At 43.0% G+C, this 24,129-nt stretch overlaps 1 protein-coding gene across 4 annotated transcripts in view; it reads left to right on the plus strand.

Annotated features, from left to right (window-relative positions):
* Positions 1-24,129, plus strand: part of cfap20dc (CFAP20 domain containing) — a 356,705-nt gene that overhangs the window by 78,801 nt on the left and 253,775 nt on the right. For all 4 annotated transcript variants that reach the window (XM_059649948.1, XM_048548271.2, XM_048548272.2 and 1 more), the window contains exon 5: positions 21,349-21,463. In XM_059649948.1, coding sequence (XP_059505931.1) covers positions 21,349-21,463 — 115 coding nt within the window. The remainder of the gene's footprint in view (positions 1-21,348; positions 21,464-24,129) is intronic.

Genomic DNA, 24,129 nt, shown 5'->3' on the forward strand with positions numbered 1-24,129 from the left:
ACACAGGCGGATGGGAAAGTTGATCTTTTACTAAATTTTGTTTTCATTGCAGCCAATTAGTACGCAGCAAAAATCCAAAGAAATTAATAAGTTAAATGATATGAAAATATGTTCATATACAAGGGAACTTCTACAGTGCTTGCAATTATTTCAGGGCAGAAGTTCTTGGAAATTATAGTGTGAGGGACCTAGGCATCTCCATAGCTTCTAGTGGATTTTATATCACTATAATTTTTTATTAACCTTCACAATAAATTTAGACCTTTGCTCCATTAAAATTAATGGCAACTTGCAGAGCATAGAACAGTACAATATAGCACAGGCCCTTCGGCCCATCATGTTGCGCCGAGCTATTATCTTACTCTAAGATCAAACTACCCTGCATACCCGACATGTTCCTATCATCCATGTGCCTATCCAAGAGTTGCTTGAATGTCCCTAATGTATCTGACTCCACTACCACCACTGGCAGTGTATTCCCTGCACCCACCTCTCAACTCATGTTGATACCACTTAAACTGAAAAATAGTGGAGATTTGGCAGTGATGTGATTCATGCACTTATTCAAGATGGTCAACACAGGTGTATCCTATCTACTTCTGATCCTTCATGTCCAACCTTAGCAGTTACAAGATCAATTCGAGAAGAATGACCACATTGATAATCATAAATGGATTCACAATTATTATTTTTTACGATGGGGCCTTGGAATTCAACTAAACAGCTGATAAATTATTGATCAAAGCACTCAAATTGAGCTGTATCATTTTCATTATCATTGTTGTAGGCATCACGGTAATATCATGCTCCTATCACTTTATAGTTATGGAGTCATTGAGCATGGAAGTAGACTTTTCTATCCAACTCATCCACTCCAACCAGACATCCCAATCTGACCTAGTCCCACTTGACAGCATCTAGTCCCTATCACTCCTATTGATATACCCATCCAGATACCTTTTAAATGTTGTAATTGTATCCACCTCCACCACTTCCTCATTCCATATAAGCCTGCATGAAAAACTATCCAGTTGTTGAGTTCAGCATCTCAATGCTGCTGTGACAAATAAATGTCAAACAAAGAAATTGGTTCCTGCCCTACATGTGCTAAATTCTGCTATTCCCATTTCAAAATCCTAATGATGAGTCACAGTAAGCATGATTGAAAATCACGCTATAGTTTGTAGTTAAATTACTAACCTTTGAAATATAACGCATTCAGGTAGGCAAACAGACAACAATAATCTGGTTCACACTTCTGTGCCTGACAGGAGAGCACATTGGAGTGAACACAAAAGCTGTGGATTTTATAAAAGCTCAAAAAAACTCCCCAATTTATCCATCCTTTAGGCCTAAATTGACAGAAAGAGCAGACCATGTTTCTATACTTGACAAAAATTACTACTTATTAGAAATTAATAGATTCCAGCAACAGACAAATAGTAATGAACTGTCGCAAAATAATTCTCCCAAAAATATTCTAACCCCCTTAAACCTCTGCCGACTCTCTCTCACAATAAAACACGAGTGTCATGGTTGGAGGGAAAGACTAGGAAGGCGGTTTAGTAGTCCCCCACAGGATTTGCTGAGATGATCCTTTTGATTTGTCAGGACATTTTGCACCTTGATCTTTTTTCAGGTATTTTCACTCACATGCAAGGGATGCAAAGTGACAGGTTCACACTTAAAGTCTCTGACTTGCTGTTAAGAGCCATAGATTACAGCAACTGATGAAGAAAAGTAAACTCTTTCTTTAGGCTTCAGGTGTTTTTACCAAAGAGAAAATACAGCTCTTTTCTTTTTGGAGGTCCAATAGCTTCTGACCAAACACGTGCACCCACAAGATGTTCACCTACTTAGGAGTCAGTCACATACTGTTGGCAGGCAGAAGGCCTTTGTCATCAACAACTGGTGTCCTTTCCACATACCACTCAGCTACATCTTGCCAGCCAAATTTTCCATCATACACAGTTCATCTGTAGTAACCTACCTCCTGCTTGAATAAACAGCAACTAACGTGTGTCAATTAACATGTTTTTAAAATGTGAAGTAATCTTTTCAAACAAGCCTTGATTTTTAAAACAACCCTTTTCTCATTTCAGTCCACAGACAGAAATGCAGAAAAAAATAAAATGATCTGGTCTTTTAAACATTGAGTAGAATCACATGGAGTGTCTCCATTTGATTGTTGATAATTGTGGCTATAGTAAATTTGACAACATAATGAGTAGTTGCGGAATAATGATGAATGCTTATATCCTATTAACTTTCTCCATTGTTTTCGGCAAATAAAGTAGAGATATCTACCAATAAAGCTCTCATAGCTCTAAATACACATTGAACTTCAAGCAATGAATACAGTTAGCAAGAATCATGCTGTGACATTTCTATACTTTTTATTACAGATGGCCCTTGAAACTGGTTTTACTTTTAACAAATAAATAACCACAGTATACTTTGTGGTAATTTACACAACTGAACTTGAAGTGTAACACATGTTATAATCGTCATCAGTAGCATCGATATAATTGTAAATGTTGGAATTACTCAGTGTGCAGCATTTATAGAAGTTCATGCAGATCATCTTTCTTATGAAGCTTTCAAACATTCACTTGCGTGGACAAGCTCTAACTTTTTGTGGTGTATTTAGTTGGTATGTAACAGTGTATGAATTTTAATCCTTCATTCTCCTGTGTTTATGCAGAGTTTCTCAATGTGATATTGTTACAATGAAATCTCTGAAGGAGCTGAGAAACTTGAAAAGCAACTTTCTGATTTCCTCTCTTAACTACGCATATGTGGATGCCAGGTGTTGCCGTCTAATTTACTCCTTAATAACAGTGAATGTTGATAGTTTCACCTCTATTCTTATTGAAAATCCTGATAAACAGTTTAGTATAGTAACTTATCCAATAACAGTTTTCATTTTTATCAGCTTAATGTGTGTAATTATCGATAGGTCTCAGAGTGTCAGAGATCTATTATTGTAAAGGTGATATTAACACCTGCCTGTGACAGAACATGATTTTTAAATGTTGCAAGTAAAAAAGGAAGGCAATGTATTTGTTTAGGCACATTGGGCTAAAGGAGTTTAAGGGGTTTAGATTCCAAGGTGGAACATCTTTGGCATTAAGGAGAGAAGGAGTAGAGGCTTGAGAGGGTCATATTGAGCTTGCATTTTGTGCACATGCAAAGTACTGAAGGTGCTGAAACTAAATCTGATGAAAATTGTTGTGGCACCATGGAAGACAAGAGTCTGACCTGTCTAAGGCTAATATTACTGTGTTTTCATGCCAGCTTCTGAAATAGTGTGCTTGTTGGTTCTGGACAGTCCTTATTGATAGCTATTTCCAACAGATGAGAGCTGGATGCAGCAGACAGTTATGGACTATGAAATATTTTCCCATCATGGTGCTGAAATCAGGTTTTGGAGTGAACTCCAGTTGCTGTTGGCTTCATTTGTATTCCCTTTTGCTTTCTGTTAATAAAAGCTCATGTTTGCATTTGTCCAATTGCGTGCACGTAATATTACCCAACTGGTCGATGACAAGCTGTGAGTATAAAGAATGCATTGCAGGCAGGGTAGTGGTAACTTAAATATGTTCAGATGTGATGATGAAATAAATAGATAAAGTGTGTGGGGTGGTGGTGAAACTGTAACTAGAGAGAAAGAATGGGAATACATGTGCAATGGCGTGTCAACCATGTCAGCTTGATATCATGGGCAGGGCGGCTTTGTTGCTTCTTTGTGACATGATGTTGCTGGTGAAGGGCAGCACAGATTGCCAATGCTTGTCAAGGAACACAGCAACCTTTCAAACATGCAGTGCGACTAAAGGAATGCTGGCCTTTCGGCGGATACCAGCTGCTCTGGCTCATGATAGCAATCCTGAGCCAGTGGAAAGATATTCCTTAACACTAAGCCGCACCTGTTCACCTTGTATGTTAAAATGATCTGGATGAAGGGACCGGGGGCATTCTGGAGAAGTTTGCCGATGATACAAAGATAGGTGGACAGGCAGGTAGTACTGAGGAGGTGGGGAATCTGCAGAAAGATTTAGACAGTTTCGGAGAGTGGTCCAGGAAATGGCTGATGAAATTCAGTGCGAGTAAATGTGAGGTTTTGCACTTTGGAAAAAAGAATACAGGCATGGACTATTTTCTAAATGGTGAGAAAATTTGTAAAGCAGAAGTACAAAGGGATCTGGGAGTGTTGGTCCAGGATTCTCTAAAGGTTAACTTGCAGGTAGAGTCCGGGATTAAGAAAGCTAATGTAATGCTGTCGTTTATCTCAAGAGTATAATATAAAAGCAGTGATGTGCTTCCGAGGCTTTATAAAGCAATAGTTAGGCCCCATTTAGAATACTGTGTCCAATTTTGGGCGCCACACCTCAGGAAGGACATACTAGCCCTGGAGTGTGTCCAGCGGAGATTCACACGGGTGATCCCTGGAATGGTAGGTTTAGTGAATGGCTAAGGATCCTGGGATTGCACTCATTAGAGTTTAGAAGGTTGAGGGGAGATCTAATAGAAACTTACAAGATAATGTTTGGCTTGGAAGGGGTGGATGCTAGGAAGTTGTTTCTGTTCGGCAGGGAGACTAGGACCCGTGGGCACAGCCTCAAAATTAGAGGGGGTAAATTTAAAACTGAAATGAGAGGACATTTCTTCAACCAGAGAGTGGTGGGCTTGTGGAATTCATTGCCTGGAGTGCAGTGGAGGCCGGGACGTTGGATGCCTTCAGGGCAGAGATCGACAAATTCTTGATCTCAGCAGGAATCAAGGGCTACGGAGAGAGTGCAGGGAAGTGGATTTGAAATGCCCATCAGCCATGATTTAAATGGCGGAGTGGACTTGATGGGCCGAATGGCCTTACTTCCACTCCTATGTCTTATGGTCTTATGGTCTAACTAGCTCGTCTGACACTTGATCATAAATTTGGAGGTTTGGGATGTTATTGGAACACATTACAGGATAAAGGCATCAAAATCATTGTCAGGAAATGGGAACATCAAGAAATGGACATTCACAGTGGATTACCATCTTATCCATTCTCATCCCTGGCTCTTTACATTAAACAACGAAGGCAATAAACATGCAAAGAAAAAGCCTCCTGTTGCAATCTGTGGCTCTTTCTGTTACTTCACTGACTTCAGAGGGAATCCGATAAATTGTTTCTGATAGCAGCATATTGCTTTCATCACATCCCTGATAAAACAGAGAGCTGAAAACTGTGTGATATCAATTATGTCACAACTCGTAGTCTGAAATAGATCATTGTATGGAATTTAAAGGCCACAGCCACTTGAGCAGCCCTCCACAAGCATTGCTGGTTATGTTCAGATGCAGAGTTTGACTACAACGTGTAGCAGTAATGTGAGTGAATCCCTCCTGGATTGGAGGCATCTCATCCATTGCTGCTTAGTGAGGTTCATGTCTGAAATGACAAAATGTAACAGATCATGTTCTAATAGGGGACATTTAGAACCCTGAAGATATGTACAGAGTAGGATATTCTGCACCCACTCCACTTTCACCAATTTTTACAAGGATCTCATGATCTAAGAACTTGTTTTTCTTTGTGCTGTTTCTCCTCATCCTCTAGCACTAGTGGTGAACCCAATGTGATGCTATTATGGAAATTGTGCTGAATACAAATCAGGAAAGGCTGGTCTTTCCCAAAACTCCTTTTGACAATTTTTTAAGCACTGGTGGAACAGTCAGAAACTTCTCAAATTAAAAATCCACACACAGCCAGGAGTGATATACAGTTAGCCCTGTTTTAAAGTTGCCCTATGTAATGTTGTCTCAATTTAATGTTGCCAAATCAATGGGGCCTGTAATCTTGTTGAACGTCACAAGACTTGTTTCTCCTGGACTGCATTACCGTTCGAGATCCAAAGCGGGAGTTCTATTGGCATAGAAGAGAGAGTGCCAATGCTTTCAAAGTGCTGGGGCATTTTACAAAACTCCATGTATTTCGCAAAAGTCTTTCAAAGCTGTGCCTGCCTCGCTGCTAAGGATGGCTTGGTGGAAGTGCCTCACAGCACCAGGGACCGGGTTCAATCCTACCTTCTGTGAGGAGTTGCACATTCTTCCCCAAGTTTGCATGGGTTTCCTCGGGGTGCTCCAGTTTTCTCCCACAGTCCAAAGATGTGCAGGCTAGATGTGTTGGCCATGCTAAATTTCCCAGTAGTGTTCAGGGATGTGTAGATTACGTGGTTTGTAGGGAGATGGGTGGGCTGTTGCAAGGGTCAGTGTGGACTTGTTGGGCAGAATGGGCTGTTTCCACATTGTATGGATTCTGTGAAGATAATGCTCTCCTCCCAAACCCTCACGGTGAGGGTTCAGAGGTGGCAGAGTTGAGTGAGAGCTTTCAAGGATCGTAAAACCTCCAACGATCTGAATTATATGAACTGGTACTTCTATGATATCACAGTTCCAGCTTCAGATTGAATCTGTATCTTGAATGGGAACATGAACTCAGGAGAAGAAGGTATTGACGGCGTTTGATTGGGGATGACCAGGCTTCAACACAGAGATCAGGGAGTGTACAAGAGGCCACAACCCAGAGGTCAGGGAATGGAGAAAGGTCTTAGTACAGAGGTTGAGGTATGGGGAGTTGCCACAATCCAGAGAGCAAGGAATTGGAAAGAGACCGCAGCTCTGAGTGTCGAGGAGTGATAGGAGGCCACAACTTGGAGGTCCAGCTGTCAGTTGCCACAATCCAGAGAGTCAGGGAATGCTGAGAAGCCGCAATATGGAGGGTTGGGCAGTGGGAGATGCCACAGTCTCGAGATGGACAGTCTGCAGCATTGAGGAAGATTGGTGAACAGACGGTTCATGAGCAGGCTCACCATATAGAATGAAGTACTGCAATTAGCGAGTTAAATTTCTCTTTTGTACTTTAAAAAACTTATTTTGGTTTAAGTTATTTAATTACCAGTAGGAATTTGAAATAGCTTAGAGGGTTTTTTTTTATTTTTTCTGGTGAGCAAGTTCATACAGAACCCATCCACAGGTTTAAATTTGGTTCTTAAGTGATCCAGTGCTTGATTTTAAGTCCTTTCACTTCAGGCTGTGATTTTCGCAGATGCATCTGTAACTTGTAAATGAGGACTTACCCTATCTTAATTGGTATGAGGATCCTTCCAAGTAATATTTGTGCAGCAAGCTCTGGAGAGTTTTGCTATGATTAGGTGGATAACAAACAAGGTTTGAGCACAGAGATAATGGGAACTGCAGATGCTGGAGAGCACAGACCAGTTTCAAGTAAATTTCCTGATTCCTGAAAATGTAAGGGGTCCCGATTTAATCATTTTAATTCATTGAATGTTTACTTTGGACAGGCAGTTGTGATGATCAAGAGTTGGCAAACTAAAAATCACAGTTGAAATTTAGCACAATAAAGCAGTGAAACAAACCCCAGTTGCAATGTCAAAATCTGTAATTTGAATATGCTTGAAATTGTACGTATTTGCTGTGATTAGTTATCATAGGCAGAGATTGAAGCACATTGAAAGAATTAGTTTTGTTTTTGACTGCCTAAACGTCTTCAGTGTCAAATCTTTAATTCTTGAACAATGTCTTTTGACCCTCGTTGTTGCAGTATAGATCTGCTTGTACTTATTCCATTAATAAAAAAAACACAACTCTCTTAAGTTAGCTTTCTAACTTCATCCTAGTTTCATTGATTTAACACTACTGTTAGGGAGTTAATTCATGCATGAAGAAACCATCCTAGCTCTGTGATACTGTTATTGCAAATGGAAAAATATTGATTCCTGAAAAATCTGCTGCATCTTCTATACCAGAATCCACCAGAAAGTTAATTGACATTTAAAATCAAGAGTATGAACAATGGTAAAGTTCTGGTGTCTAATACACAGCTTATCTTGCACGACTATGAGCATTTTTCAATTATGGATTTTTTTAAAGTTGTGTTACAGTAAGGCCATTGAATCAAGCTGTTAGATTAGAACCATATTATCTTGGATTTAGTAAAACAATTTTCTTTAAGATGACGTATATTGGAAGCTGTGCTTTTGCAAACAAAGTATTTGTTATTCAGCCGTTTTCAATGCATTCTGCGAATCTTCTCCTGTCATTTATTGCAAAGTTGCGAATTCCAAACACAATTTCTTAGTTTTTGAAATAATGGGAACTGCAGATGCTGGAGAATCCAAGACACTAAAGTGTGAGGCTGGATGAACACAGCAGGCCAAACAGCATCTCAGGAGCACAAAAGCTGACGTTTCGGGCCTAGACCCTTCATCAGAGAGGTGGATGGGGTGAGGGTTCTGAAATAAATAGGGAGAGAGGGGGAGGCGGACCGAAGATGGAGAGAAAAGAAGATAGGTGGAGAGGAGAGCATAGGTGGGGAGGCAGGGAGGGGATAGGTCAGTCCAGGGAAGACGGACAGGTCAAGGAGGTGGGATGAGGTTAGTAGGGAGGAAATGGAGGTGCGGCTTGAGATGGGAGGAAGGGATGGGTGAGAGAAAGAACAGGTTAGGGAGGCAGAGACAGGCTGGGCTGGTTTTGGGATGCAGTGGGGGGAGGGGATGAGCTGGGCTGGTAGTGTGATGCAGTGGGGGCAGGGGACGAACTGGGCTGGTTTTGGAATGCGGTGGGGGAAGGGGAGATTTTGAAGCTGGTGAAGTCCACATTGATACCATTGGGCTGCAGGGTTCCCAAGCGGAATATGAGTTGCTGTTCCTGCAACCTTTGGGTGGCCTCCTTGTGACACTGCAGGAGGCCCATGATGGGCATGTCATCTAAAGAATGGGAGGGGGAGTTAAAATGGTTCACGACTGGGAGGTGCAGTTGTTTATTGTGAACCGAGCGGAGATGTTCTGCAAAGTGGTCCCCAAGCCTCCGCTTGGTTTCCCCAATGTAGAGGAAGCCACACCGGGTACAAATGGAACCCCGCCTACGGCCAGCGCCGATGGAACCCCGCCCACACCTGACAACCTCATCGCTCTGCCCATAACCTCCACAGCCAGCAACCCCAGAGAAGACAGCCACACTGAGCCCTGCCGCATCTTCCCCATCCCCGCAGACCTCCCACTGACTGAGGACGAACGGTCAGTCCTTAGTAAGGAGCTCACCTTTGTCCCCCTACAACCACACATCAACGAATACCAGTCACGTTTGGACATCGAGCAGTTTTTCCGCTGCCTTCACCTCCACGCTTACTTCTTCAACCGGGAGCCAAACCCTCCCTCCACTAACCCCTTCACCCGCCTCCAACACAAGTCCTCTCCTGGACACCACCCCCAGGCCTCCTACCCTCCCTCGACCTCTTCATCTCCAACTGCCGTCGAGACATCAACCGCCTCAACCTCTCCACCCCTCTCACCCACTCCAACCTCTCCCCCGCAGAACAGGCAGCCCTCTGCTCCCTCCGCTCCAACCCCAACCTCACCATCAAACCTGCAGACGAGGGAGGCGCAGTGGTAGTATGGCGCACTGACCTCTACATCGCCGAGGCCAAACGCCAACTCTCTGACACCACCTCCTACCGCCCCCTCGATCATGACCCCACCCCCGATCACCAAACCATCATCTCCAATACCATTCATGACCTCATCACCTCAGGGGACCTCCCACCCACAGCCTCCAACCTCATTATTCCCCAACCCCGCACGGCCCGTTTCTATCCCCTTCCCAAAATCCACAAACCTGCCTGTCCTGGTCGACCCATTGTCTCAGCCTGTTCCTGCCCCACCAAACTCATCTCCACCTATCTGGACTCCATTTTCTCCCCTTTGGTCCAGGAACTCCCTACCTACGTCCGTGACACCACCGATGCCCTCCACCTCCTCCAGAACTTCCAATTCCCTGGCCCCCAACACCTCAAATTCACCATGGACGTCCAGTCCCTATACACCTGTATTCCACATGCAGATGGCCTCAAAGCCCTCCGTTTCTTCCTGTCCCACAGGCCCGACCAGTCCCCCTCCACCGACACCCTCATCCGCCTAGCCGAACTCGTCCTCACCCTCAACAACTTCTCCTTCAATTCCTCCCACTTCCTACAGACAAAGGGGGTGGCCATGGGCACCCGCATCGGCCCCAGCTATGCCTGCCTCTTTGTAGGTTACGTGGAACAGTCCCTCTTTCGCACCTACACAGGCCCCAAACCCCACCTCTTCCTCCATTACATTGATGACTGTATCGGCGCTGCCTCTTGCTCCCCAGAGGAGATCGAGCAGTTCATCCACTTCACAAACACCTTCCACCCCAACCTCAAGTTCACCTGGGCCATCTCCAACACACCCCTCACCTGCCTGGACCTCTCAGTCTCCGTCTTAGGCAACCAGCTTGTAACTGATGTCCATTTCAAGCCCACCGACTCCCACAGCTACCTAGAATACACCTCCTCCCACCCACCCTCCTGCAAAAATTCCATCCCCTATTCCCAATTCCTCCGCCTCCGCCGCATCTGCTGCCAGGATGAGGCATTCCACTCCCACACATCCCAGATGTCCAAGTTCTTCAAGGACCGCAACTTTCCCCCCACAGTGATCGAGAACGCCCTTGACCGCGTCTCCCGCATTTTCTGCAACACATCCCTCACACCCCGTCCCTGCCACAACTGCCCAAAGAGGATCCCAGTCGTTCTCACACACCACCCCACCAACCTCCGGATACAACGCATCATCCTCCGACACTTCCGCCATCTACAATCTGACCCCACCACCCAAGATATTTTTCCATCCCCACCCTTGTCTGCTTTCCGGAGAGACCACTCTCTCCGTGATTCCCTTGTTCGCTCCACACTGCCCTCCAACCCCACCACGCCCGGCACCTTCCCCTGCAGCCGCAGGAAGTGCTACAGTTGCCCCCACACCTCCTCCCTCACCCCCATCCCAGGCCCCAAGATGATTTTTCATATTAAGGAGAGGTGCACCTGCACATCTGCCAATGTGGTATACTGTATCCATTGTACCCGGTGTGAGTTCCTCTACATTGGGGAAACCAAGCGGAGGCTTGGGGACCACTTTGCAGAACATCTCCGCTCAGTTCGCAACAAACAACTGCACCTCCCAGTCGCGAACCATTTTAACTCCCCCTCCCATTCTTTAGATGACATGTCCATCATGGGCCTCCTGCAGTGCCACAATGATGCCACCTGAAGGTTGCAGGAACAGCAACTCATATTCCACTTGGGAACCCTGCAGCCTAATGGTATCAATGTGGACTTCACTAGCTTCAAAATCTCCCCTTCCCCCACCGCATCCCAAAACCAGTCCAGTTTGTCCCCTCCCCCCTCTGCACCACACAACCATCCCAGCTCTTCCCCTCCACCCACTGCATCCCAAAACCAGCCCTGCCTGTCTCTGCCTCCCTAACTTGTTCTTCCTCTCACCCATCCCTTCCTCCCACCCCAAGCCGCACCTCCATTTCCTACCTACCAACGTCATCCCAGCTCCTTGACCTGTCCGTCTTCCCTGGAATGACCTAACCCCTCCCTACCTCCCCACTTATACTCTCCTCTCCACCTATCTTCTTTTCTCTCCATCTTCGGTCCGCCTCCCCCTCTCTCCCTATTTATTTCAGAACCCTCTCCCCATCCCCCTCTCTGATGAAGGGTCTAGGCCCGAAACGTCAGCTTTTGTGCTCCTGAGATGCTGCTTGGCCTGCTGTGTTCATCCAGCTTCACACTTTATTTTCTTAGTTTTTCCTTTTTTTTAAACATAGAAACACTTACAGTATGAAAGGGTGCCATTTATCCACTAGATTCATGCTGGCCAAAATACAATCATCAGCCTATTCCTGTTTGGTTAATCTAATCCCATCTTGATGCACACCCCTGCAGTGTCCTGGCATGTCAAATACATATCCATTACTTTAAAAACTGTGATGATTTTGTGGTAATTGTAGCTAGAAGGATGATGCTCCATTCCTCTTTCCTTGATTGGGTCAAAGGGTCTATTTGGTTTTCAGCAGAAAACAAATTGTCGATAGTCTTAACAAGAAGAAGCTCTTGTCTTAAACAAGATTTAGTTTATTGCAACATCGATAATTTCCTCCCTATGGGCACTGAGGCTCTACCTTCAGCTCGTGGATTATAGCAGTTCAGGAACGCAGCCGACAACCACCTTCTGAAGAGTAACAAGGGACAGGCAATAAATGGTGGCCAGCCCACATACCATGAGTGATTTTTTAAAAAATAACAATTAGATACAAATAAGCTAGTTAGACTTTAAGATTGGTGGGATAGATATGTAACAAATCTGTCTGCTTTCAGACCCATAGCTACGCTTGCCCCAAATTCCACATTTTAAAACATCATCCCCTCAGTAGAATTTATTGTAGTCACTAACATTATCCCTTTCAGAACCATTATCTACTGAAGCAGATTTAATTAAGTTCTACTCCCTCTTCAGCAAGTGAGTCCCAGATCTACAACCATTTACGTGAAACTCCTGTTTAGTTTTCTTCCATTTAAGTTTATACTCTCTAGTTATTTGGTCTTTTGCTAAACAATAGATCTTTACTATGCATTCTACTTAACCACTTCATATCCAGAAACCTCATTTAATCTCTCCGTAGTTTCTTTTGTTCAAAAGAAAATGACTTCAGCTTGCTGATTATTTCCTCCCTTTTCAAATTAATTCAAATGACATGATGAAGCATTGTCTAAATAATTAGTCTTCACTACTATCTCTTGACAATATTGATATCTTAGTTTTGGTTCAACTGAAACACTTGTATCACATTTTTTGCAAAATGAGGCATCCTGGATACTTGACAGAGGAAAAAGCTGATGCAAAACAGTAAGAAAATTCAATGGAGCTGCAGAAGCAATGTTGAGGAAGTAATTAAGTATCAAGCCAAAGTACTTTTTAAAGAATGTTCTCGCAAAAATGGGAAGCAGTACGAATCAGATGCCGAAGTTAAAACTGGAATGCAGAGAGTTCAAAATGGTATGGCCAGTTGCTTTGTGCTTTGCAAGCTTGAGCTATCTACAGCAGGCACCTCAAGGCACTGAAGAAAAACCACTAGTGACGTCTTTGTAAGAACTGCCAAATCTGATCACAAAAAAAATTAAACAGCAGTATCCTCTTCCCAAATTAATATTCCCAACACTGAAGCACTAGTCATTCAACATGAACCACCACTTTGCTGGGCAGGTCATGTGATTTGTATTTGAAATAAGAGACTGCTGAAGCAACTGCTCAGTACTCAGTCACAGGAGGATGTACAAACACATTAACAATATTCTCAAAGTATCCCTGAAGATGTCAAGCGCCCTTGCTGACTCTTGGCAGGCCCTGGCTTGTGACTGACCAAATGGAGAAAGCGCATCAGAGAAAGCATTAAACACATTGAAGGACTTTATCAGGAATTTGCAGAGATGAAGTTAAGACATCAGAGGGAGTGTGCAAACCTTTAAACGACCTGCCTAGCCAACCTTTAAAACATGCCTGCCCCACATTCAGAAGAATAAGCAGGTCATGCATTGGAGTTAGTAGCAATGTCAGAAGTCATCAAACCAGACGGAAGCAAAGCATTCTCTGAGAGGAGAAGAGAGAGTTTGTTTAACACTGCCAGAGCAAGTTAGCATTTGCTCTTTTGAAGTAAAACTAAATATAGTCTTCGGGTAAAACAGTAGTACATAAAAGTAAAGTGCGTTACAAATAGATTTAAAGATTTGAAATTGATCATTACAATTTTTAAATACAGTTTAGTTTTATTATTATTTATAATGAAAATAATAAAACTTACAATAATTAGAAAGACGAAAAGAAGTGTTGGCTTTAATGTGATAATGGGAACTGCAGATGCTGGAGAATCAAGATAACAAAATGTGAGGCTGGATGAACACAGCAGGCCAAGCAGCATCTCAGGAGCACAAAAGCTGATGTTTCGGGCCTCGACCCTTCATCAGAGAGGGGGATGGGGTGAGGGTTCTGGAATAAATAGGGAGAGAGGGGGAAGCGGACCGAAGATGGAGAGAAAAGAAGATAGGTGGAGAGAGTTTAGGTGGGGAGGTAGGGAGGGGATAGGTCAGTCCAGGGAAGACGGACATGTCAAGGAGGTGGGATGAGGTTAGTAGGTAGATGGGGGTGCGGCTTGGGGTGGGAGGAAGGGATGGGTGAGAGGAAGAACAGGTTAGGGAGGCAGAGACAGGTTGGACTGGTTTTGGGATGCAGTGGGTGGAGGGGAAGAGCTGGGCTGGTTGTGTGGTGCAGTGGGGGGAGGGGATGAACTGGGCTGGTTTAGGGATGCGGTGGGGGAAGGGGAGATTTTGAAGCTGGTGCAGTCCACATTGATACCATTAGGCTGCAGGGTTCCCAAGCGGAATATGAGTTGCTATTCCTGCAAACTTTCGGGTGGCATCATTGTGGCAGTGCAGGAGGCCCATGATGGACATGTCATCTAAAGAATGGGAGGGGGAGTGGAAATGGTTGGCGACTGGGAGGTGCAGTTGTTTGTTGCGAACTGAGCGGAGGTGTTCTGCAAAGTGGTCCCCAAGCCTCCGCTTGGTTTCCCCAATGTAGAGGAAGCCACACTGTGTACAGCGGATGCAGTATACCACATTAGCAGATGTGCAGGTGAACCTCTGCTTAATGTGGAATGTCATCTTGGGACCTGGGATAGGGGTGAGGGAGGAGGTGTGGGGGCAAGTGTAGCATTTCCTGCGGTTGCAGGGGGAGGTGCCGGGTGTGGTGGGGTTGGAGGCCAGTGTGGAGCGAACAAGGGAGTCATGGAGAGAGTGGTCTCTCCGGAAAGCAGACAGGGGTGGGGATGGAAAAATGCCTTGGGTGGTGGTGTCAGATTGTAGATGGCGGAAGTGTCGGAGGATGATGCATTGTATCCGGAGGTTGGTGGGGTGGTGTGTGAGAACGAGTGGGATCCTCTTTGGGCGGTTGTGGCGGCGGCGGGGTGTGAGGGATGTGTTGCGGGAAATACGGGAGACGCGGTCAAGTGCGTTCTCGATCACTGTGGGGGGAAAGTTGCGGTCCTTGAAGAACTTGGACATCTGGGATGTGCGGGAGTGGAATGTCTTATCGTGGGAGCAGATGCGGCGGAGGTGGAGGAATTGGGAATAGGGGATGGAATTTTTGCAGGAGGGTGGGTGGGAGGAGGTGTATTCTAGGTAGCTGTGGGAGTCGGTGGGTTTGAAATGGACATCAGTTACAAGCTGGTTGCCTGAGATGGAGACTGAGAGGTCCAGGAAGGTGAGGGATGTGCTGGAGATAGCCCAGGTGAACTGAAGGTTGGGGTGGAAGGTGTTGGTGAAGTGGATGAACTGTTTGAGCTCCTCTGGGGAGCAAGAGGCGGCGCCGATACAGTCATCAATGTACCGGACGAAGAGGTGGGGTTTGGGGCCTGTGTAGGTGCGGAAGAGGGACTGTTCCAAGTAACCTACAAAGAGGCAGGCATAGCTGGGGCCTGCTGTGTTCATCCAGCCTCACATTTTATTATCTCGGCTTTAATGTACAAGTTTTTTTGCAGGGAAATTGAGGCAAAACTAAGGTGTTGCAGATTATTAAGTACTAATCCCAAATGAATAGCCGTGAACTATTGACCTTTTTCTTGAATGGTTAAAACTCTAGTTCTCTTTCAACACCACCCCACACACTTGTACAGACAGATACAGATGAACAAACAAAAGAGTTGTTATATGGATGGGGGAAGGCAAAAACTGGCACAAGGTTTGCCAAGGTGATTCTTGTAGCTGGCCAGGATTTTCATGTCTTCAATCACTTTTCTCCAGGTCCCTTTGCCTCTTTGCGGGAGGCATAGGGCAACTATTATATTAACTGCAAAGTATCTTAGTTCCTAATTAACAGCTTACATCAACTGTTGGGAGAAAAGGTATTTTGTGCTGCACAAAGAGAGAAGTATTGCCTGCACTTGCAGCAGTCCAAAGATTTCTCATTGTATTGTTCTCGAACACAAACTATTCATCGACTCAAGCAACAATCAGATAGATGTTTTCAGGTTGTTGGCCTTTGGCATCCTTGACTGGTGACATTACAGCTGTTTTTTGTTAACGAAATCTCACTCTTAATGGATCCCTGATGCTGTGCTGTCGACAAACATCTTCCCCTACTGATTGAACAAAGCAGTAGTATGAACATTATGCTCAAGTGAGTTTCATTACTTGTTTTTGCAAGTCTAACAATTTCTTCCTCAGTCCTTGGTATTAAAACAGTTTTTTTTATTTCAGCTGACGCTCAAAAAAGAGATGATAAAATTAGCCTTTGCACTTCTCACTGATTCATCACAGCTTGTGCCAAAGTATTGAATAGAAAACAGTCGTAGATCTTGGCTTCAACTACCAGGGAGTCTGACAGAATAGACACATCTTACCCTGTATCAAATTAAAATTTGTCTTGATGCCATTAACCATAACCAAACTCCAGCTATGATAACTAATCACAGCAAATACTTATCACCCAATCGGTCGACTCTTAATTGTTAGGAGTATTATAAAAGATGTTGTCGACTGCACAGTCTAGTAGCACCTACTCAGAAGTGATATAGTCACTGATAAATTGTTTGGGGTCTACCAGCATCTCTTTGCCCTGAACTTCTTCACAGCCTTGATCCAAGCCTGGACAAAAGAGAGAAATTTCAAAGATGGTGTGAGAGTGACAGGCCTTTGCAGCGCAGAATTGTTGAATTGTTACACTGCTGAAGGAGGCCTTTCAGGTAATAAACAGTTCTCTAAGTATGGCATGGTGCTAATATCCTGCTTGATCCCCACGTAGTTTATATTTAAATAATGGGAAGGTGATAGTCTTGGTATTATCGCTAGACTATTAACCCAGACACCCAGATAAGATTCTCAGGACCCAGGTTTGATTCCTGCCGAGGCAGATGGTGGACTTTGATTCAGTAAAAAAAAAATCAGGAAATAAAAATCTGCTGATGATCATGAAATCATTGTGGATTGTTGGAAAACCCTATCTGGTTCACTAGTGTAAATCTGCCATCCTCATCTGGCCTACACGTGACTCCAAACCACAGCAATGCCATTCAGTTGTACCAATCACCACAAAGTCTCAAAGAAATTGAACCAGACAGATCACCTGGCATCAACCTAGGCACCAGAAAAGAAACAGCAAAAACAGCCCTGTCGAACCTACAAAGTCCTCCTCACTAACATCTGGGGGCTCGAGCCAAATTAGGAGAGCTGTCTCACAGACTAGTCAAGCTACACCCTGACATAGTCATACTCACAGAATCATACCTCACAGACAATGTCACAGACGCCACCATCACCATCACTGGCTATGTCCTGTCTCACCAGCAGGACCGGCCCAGCAGAGGTGGTGGCACAGTGGTATATGGTTGGAAGGGTTTTGATCTGGGAGTCCTCACCATTGACTCTGGATCCCATAAATTCTCATGGCTTCAGGTTAAACATGGGCAAGGAACCTCCCTGCTGATTTCCACATACGTCTTCCCTCGGCTGATGAATCAGTACTCCCGATGTTGAACAACACTTAGAGGAAGCACTGAGGATGGCAAGGGCTCAAAATGTACTCTGGGTGAGGGATTTCAATGTCCACCACCAAGATTGGCTCGGCAGCAGTACAGTTGAGCTGGTCAGGGCCTGCAGGTGGCAAGGGAACCAACAACAGGGCAAAACAGACTTGATCTTATCCTTAAGAACCTGTCAGCTGCAATTGCACCTGTCCGTGACAGTATCAGTAGGAGTGACCATTGCCCAATCCTTGTGGAGACAGAGTCTGCCTTCACATTGGAAACAATCTCCATCATGTTGTGTGGCACTATCACTGTGCGAACGGGGACAAACTTCTCACAGATCTAGCAACTCAAGACTGGGCAACTATGAGACACTGTGGGCTAACAACAGCAGCAAAATTGCACTCCAGCACAATCTATAACTTATGGCCTGCCATATCCCCACTCAACCATTACCATCATGCAAGGGGATCAACCCTGGGTCAATGGAGAGTGCAGGAGGGCATGCTAGGAGCAGCACCAGGCATACCTGAAGATGAGGTGTCAACGTGGTGAAGCCACCAAACAGGATTACTTGCATGCCAAACAGCATAAGCAACAAGTGAGTCAGAGCTGAGAAATCCCACAATCAATGGATCCGACCTAAGCTCTGCAGTTTTGTCGCATCCAGTTATGAATGGTGGTGGATGATTAAACAACTCACTGGAGGAGGACGCTCCCCCATCCTCAATGATGGGACAACCCAGCACATCATTGCAAAAGATAACCTGAAACTTTTGCAGCAATCTGACACATAGGAAAATGGTGTGGTTGTTGGAGATTAGTCATCGCAGCTCCAGGACATATCTGTAGGAGTTCCTCAGTGGAGTGCCCTCAGCATAACCATCTTCAGCTGCTTCATCACTTGCAGATGGTGGTTTTCCCAGATATTTGCTGCCATTGTTAATCTACATGAGGTTGGACATGGGTTTGGAAGATGCTGTCTGAGGACCTTTGGTGAATTTTTGCATTGTATCTTGTAGAGGCACTGCTATGACCGAACATCAGTTGTGGAAGGAGTGGACGTGGCACCAATCAAGCAGGCAGCTTTATTCTGGATTGTATTGAGCTTCCTGAGTGCTATTAGAGCTGCACCCATCTAGGCACACGGGGAAAATTCCATCACAATCTTGACTTGTGCCATGTAGGTGGTACACAGGCTTTGGGGATTTAGAAATCAAGATATGTGCCACAGCATTCTTAGCCTCTTGTAGCCACTGTATTTATGTAGTGAGTCCAGTTGAGTTTCTGGTCCAGGGTACCCCCTAAGGATGTTGATTTTGGGGTATTCAGTAATGGTAACACCATTGAATATCAAAGGGTGATGTTTGGATTGTGTCTTATTGGTGATGGTCATTGCGTGGCACAAATGTTACTTTCCACTTATCAGCTGAAGCCTGGACGTTGTCCAGATTTTGCTGCATTTGAACATGGATTGCTTCAGTATTCATGGAGTTGCAAATGGTGCTGAACATTGTGCAACCACTGGCAAACATTTCCGTCTCTAACCTTATGATAGAGGGAAGGTTGTTGATGAAATAACAGAAAATGGTTGGCCTAAGGACACCACCCTGAGGAACTCCTCCAGAGATGTCCTGGAGCTGCGATGACCACCCTCCGACAGCCACAGCCATCTTCCAATGTGCCAGGTATGACTCCCACCAGTGGAGAATTTTCCCCACTGATACCCATTGATCCCAGTCTTGCTAGGACTCCTTGATGCCACACTCTGTCAAATACAGCCTTGACATCAAAACCTTTCACTCTGGCCTCACCTCTGGAATTCGGCCCTTTTATCCGTTTTTGAACCAAGGCTGTAGAGAGGTCCGGAGCTGAATACCCCTGGGTATTGCTGAGCAGGTACTGCTTGGTGGCACTGTTGATGGCACTTTACATCACAAGTTATTGTACTGAAGTACTGATTCTTACACTTGCTTGTAATTTATTTGCTGGGCTTTGAAGCTTGATGTGTATAATCCATTTATATTACATAATTGAACTTTGAAATAATGCCCTCAATAGGATAGAAATGCCAAAACATGCAGTAATGCTAATGCCCAATCAATGTTTTTTTTGGTTTCCTTTTTCTATCCCAGAATGCAAGCATGGCACTTCATTAAAATTTGGACTAACTGCAGGAGCAAAACAATGGTGGGCAATCCTATTACAGTATTATCGAGAAACACCAGGGCAGTGTGACGAGTTGGGTAGTTATTTCAAAGAGCTTAAAGGCTGAATGGTCAGAGCTCTACTGTATGGGTTTGAACCATATGTGTTGCTAATTGGTATCACCCTTACAAGACTATTTTTCGACAAAGAAAATAATTTAAAGTATATAGAGATCAGGCATTTTTGAATATGTAAATAGTCAAAACGAGAACAAGAATGTCCTGTATTTCCTAGCAACTGTATTCCTAGCAGCAGATCACAAAACACGTTGCTTGCTCTCATTCTCCGACTGAGTTGATTTTTCTGGTCTGAGAAAATTCAGATGGCATCATTTTCAAAACCATAGATGTAATTTGAATGCCAGTTCTCCATGCTGAAAATCTAGCTTCTTTTTGGTACCCCATACCTTGAGTAATACTGCTGTCTTCTCTGCATTTTCTTATGCTGATGTACAACACAACACTAGTTCTCAATATCTTCTTCCTATTTAGTCCCTTACAATGTCAAATAAACCAACTGCCAGCTTGTTTCCCCAGTGATGTTATCAGCATTCTCTTGCAAGCATATGTAGCTGGTAATTAGCCATATCTCCTGTGGGATTGTTGGCATCTCTTCCTATTAGAGGGAGAAAATTGATTACAGACTTTGTTGGGAACCACATCAGGAGGCAGTCCCTAAGTCTGCCTCAACTGGAATGGAATTGAACCTGCTGCTATTCTGAACCACACAATAGTCATCTAGTCAACTGATCTCACCAGCTCCCTTTTTTAAAACGTATGAACTGGAACTAACATTGTTGTTTTTCACAGTTAAGTGCAAGATTTTTAAAAATAAAATAACTCATCATTGCATGGGATATATTACTAATTATGCTGGTTTTTCTCTAATAAACTCTGTTCACCAATGAAATCAAGCCATAAATATTTCTGTTAAAAGTTGTAAACTTTGAAATCCCATTCTTTAAGTGATTCTGTGAGTCAGTTGACTGGCTGTCATATCTATTGTATTTAGCACCTTGGAAACAGGGATACAGAGGTTTTTGTGTCTAAGACTGAGTGCTGTTTTCCATTAGAAGCAATTCTATTCCTTGATAATGATCATGGACTTCAGTCTAAATGCATTAAAGTTATATACATGCACATGCACTGTAGCAGAGATCAGCGGCCTATGTGGCAAGCAGTAAAATTGAGCATTGTAATTCAGAGTTGGAGATGTATGTCTGGGAACTGAAACTGACAGAAAACGCTTTGTGCCTGACTTTGAGCATGACAAATCCTATATGAAATGTCAGGTGCATGTTTGAGAATGAAACTGCATTTTTTTTATTTGGTAACACGTTGCTATGAGAGGACACAAAATTGAAGTGCAAGAACAAGAAGGTTTATCAAAGCTTTATGTTCATTCTGTACACAAATTGAATTTCTTCCCAAGTTACTAGACTAGTAAAATTCTGTATTAAGCTTGATATGAATTAGCATGTAAAGTGGTTCCATTATGCTTAGGCCCGTGGCCACCAAGTTTGAATATGGGAATGAAAACTCATTACTTATCTTTTAAAAAGGCTATTTTTAAATTCCATTTTCCCATCTATGTTCTGTATGACCTGCATATAAATGATGGAAATATATGTGGTTCCCTTCAGAGAAATTTATAGGATTGACAAGAATCTTTTTATTTCATTCTTTTCAGAATTACTGATTTGGGAAATATCAAGCGACGACTGTATTTATCAACTATCCATAAGGAATTGTCTGCAACCCCACTACATGCAAAAATACCGTTGGGTATTATCAAACGTAAAATCGTATGTCATTTTTAAAATAATTAGCAGTAGCGACAAAATTTAAATCTTAATGGTTAAGAATATTTTAAGTTCGAAATGAGTTGCATCAGTTTCCAGTTTGGGGTATTCTGGGGAAATTGTTCCTTTTATCTGAACCTTTTAATGGACTTTAATAAAAGAGAAATCCAATTTTTAATGCTACATTTTTCACCGTTGTAAAGTGTTCAGGTGTACTTTCCTATACAGAATACGGCAATGAAGTTTCATACACAACTGTTACTACATGGAACTCTGCAAGATTTTTGTTGCCTAGGATTCTGTGCCATGTATACCGAAGAATAATTGGAGAGTTGATCACTATTTAATGCTATGTCATGTACTGTGAGGCAATTGACTTCCAAGTTGGCTGTTAGAACCTTGAACAGCTTCTTTGAGTTTTCTGTGCCTTTGGCAAATCAACAAGTTTATCTGGCTTATTATTGTACCATATTGTTGTGCCAAATTCTTTACCTACTATACACCAATACTTCTGGTTACAGTAAGATGTAGCACCTACAATAATTGTTCTGTTAGCTTTCCACAGAATCAAGGCCCATGGTAACCAGTATTCCTTATTCATAGAACATAGAACACTACAGCACATTACAGGCCCTTCGGCCCTCGATGTTGTGTCGACCTGTCATACCGATCTGAATCCCATCTAACCTACACTATTCCATGTACGTCCGTATGCTTATCCAATGACGACTTAAATGTACCTAAAGTTGGCGAATCTACTATTCCTGATCTTTAAAATTTAGTGGGAAAAATGTACAGCACAGAACACAGTATAAACTGTCCTCAAACAGCCTTTCTAGGTACCATTGAGAGAAGTTAAAAATATGGTACATTTTGGATATCAAAATAATTGCCATTTCCCAAGTTGAGTTTTTGTAGAACAATGATATTATTTATACTTTTGGAAGAGGATATTCAGCGCAAATAAAGAACAGAAAATTAAAAATCAAAATTAGAATTAATAATCCCCTCACCTCTGTGGATGAAATGACAATGTTTCAGAGCACAGTTGTTGCCTGAATTAAGGCATGTTTTTGTTAAGGGTAGACAAGAGGCTAGTAGTGTTAAATTAATTCTGTAAATTTTAACATTCTCCGAAAGCGCAGAAACATTTTTACAAAGATGAATGGTATGTAATCAGTTATCGAATAAATGAGTTATGACATTACCGACATTGATAGTATATTTCTATCAATTAAAGTATTTGTATGCAACAGAATAATTTGAGCAGTTATACAAATGTGATTTATAAAGCTTTATTGCAGATAGCACAAATAATTTACTTATACTACAAACAATGCCAGTTCTCACTTATTGACATTGGTGCACATGACATTCAGCTGCTGGAACTCATATAATAGGGGAAAACACTAAACTGGATGTTAATTTCAAAAGAAATTGAAAATTGAGTCCATAAAATAATGTAGAAAATAGGGCAATAAACAGCACCAATTGTGAGAACAAAAGAATAACAGTAGGAATTGTCCACTCAGCCCCTTGTGCCTACTCCACAATTTAATAAGTTCATGGCTGATCTGATTGTGGGCCGACCTCCACTTGTCTGACTGACCACCAGACCCCTGTGCCCAGAAATAACCCTTAACTCCCTTCTACATCAAAAATCTTTCTAATTCAGCTTTAAGTATACTCAATAATGTAGTCTTCATTGCTCTTTGTAGTAGGAAATTCCAAAGACTTGGACAGAATAAGTGCCTTCTCAACTTCATCTTTCATTGCAAACCCCTTATTTTAAACTCTCCCCTTTACTTCTCTAACCCCCCTGCCCCGACCTCGCCGAGGAGGAAGTAGCGACTCAGTGCCTACTTGTCAGACTTCCGTAGAATCGTTTATGTTCCACATCTTAACTCCACAAAATATAGTACTGACCTGTTTCCCCAAAAGACAAACACCTAATTTCACAAATCTCCTTTAGTCAGTGATCAAAACCGTACACAAGAATTTACGCATGGTTTCATCTATGCTCTGTATTGTTTTAGCAGAAGTTCTGTATTTTTATAAGCTATCCTTTTGCAGTACAGGCCAAAATTCAGTTTGCGTTTCTATATTACTTCCTGTGTCTGCGTTCTGATGTTTTGTTATTCATAGAAAAACACGCAGATCCCGCTATGATACAGCTTCTGTTGCAATTCCAGTAAGTAATATTCTATATTTCTATCGCTCCTGCCAAAGTGGATCACATCATATTTTTCCACATTACACACTGTCTACCAATTTTTTTGAACACTCATTTAACCTATTTGTATCTTTTAGTAGAATCCTTGTGAATTCCTCACAACTCGCTTTTCTACCTGTTTTTGTATCTTTACCAAATGAGACTATAACATAGTCAGAGCTTTCATTTAAATCATTAAATGAAGGATCACAAATAGCTGAGGGCCTAGCAAAGAACTTTTTGGTTCTCTGGTAACTACTTTGGTTTCCTCAAAATAACCTGTTTATCTCAAGTTCGCAAGTCCCCAATCTATTGTAATCTATCACCCCAAGACCATAAGATGTTATTTTGTATCATAACCTTTTATGCAGCACCTAATCAAATGCTTTTTGGAAATTTAAAGACAGGCCAGGTTGCAAACGGGTTGTGATCTTAGGTATGTTCAGAAGCCAGTTTA

The sequence above is a fragment of the Stegostoma tigrinum genome, chromosome 11 (genome assembly GCF_030684315.1).
Source record: "Stegostoma tigrinum isolate sSteTig4 chromosome 11, sSteTig4.hap1, whole genome shotgun sequence".
NCBI classification, from domain to species: Eukaryota; Metazoa; Chordata; class Chondrichthyes; order Orectolobiformes; family Stegostomatidae; genus Stegostoma; species Stegostoma tigrinum.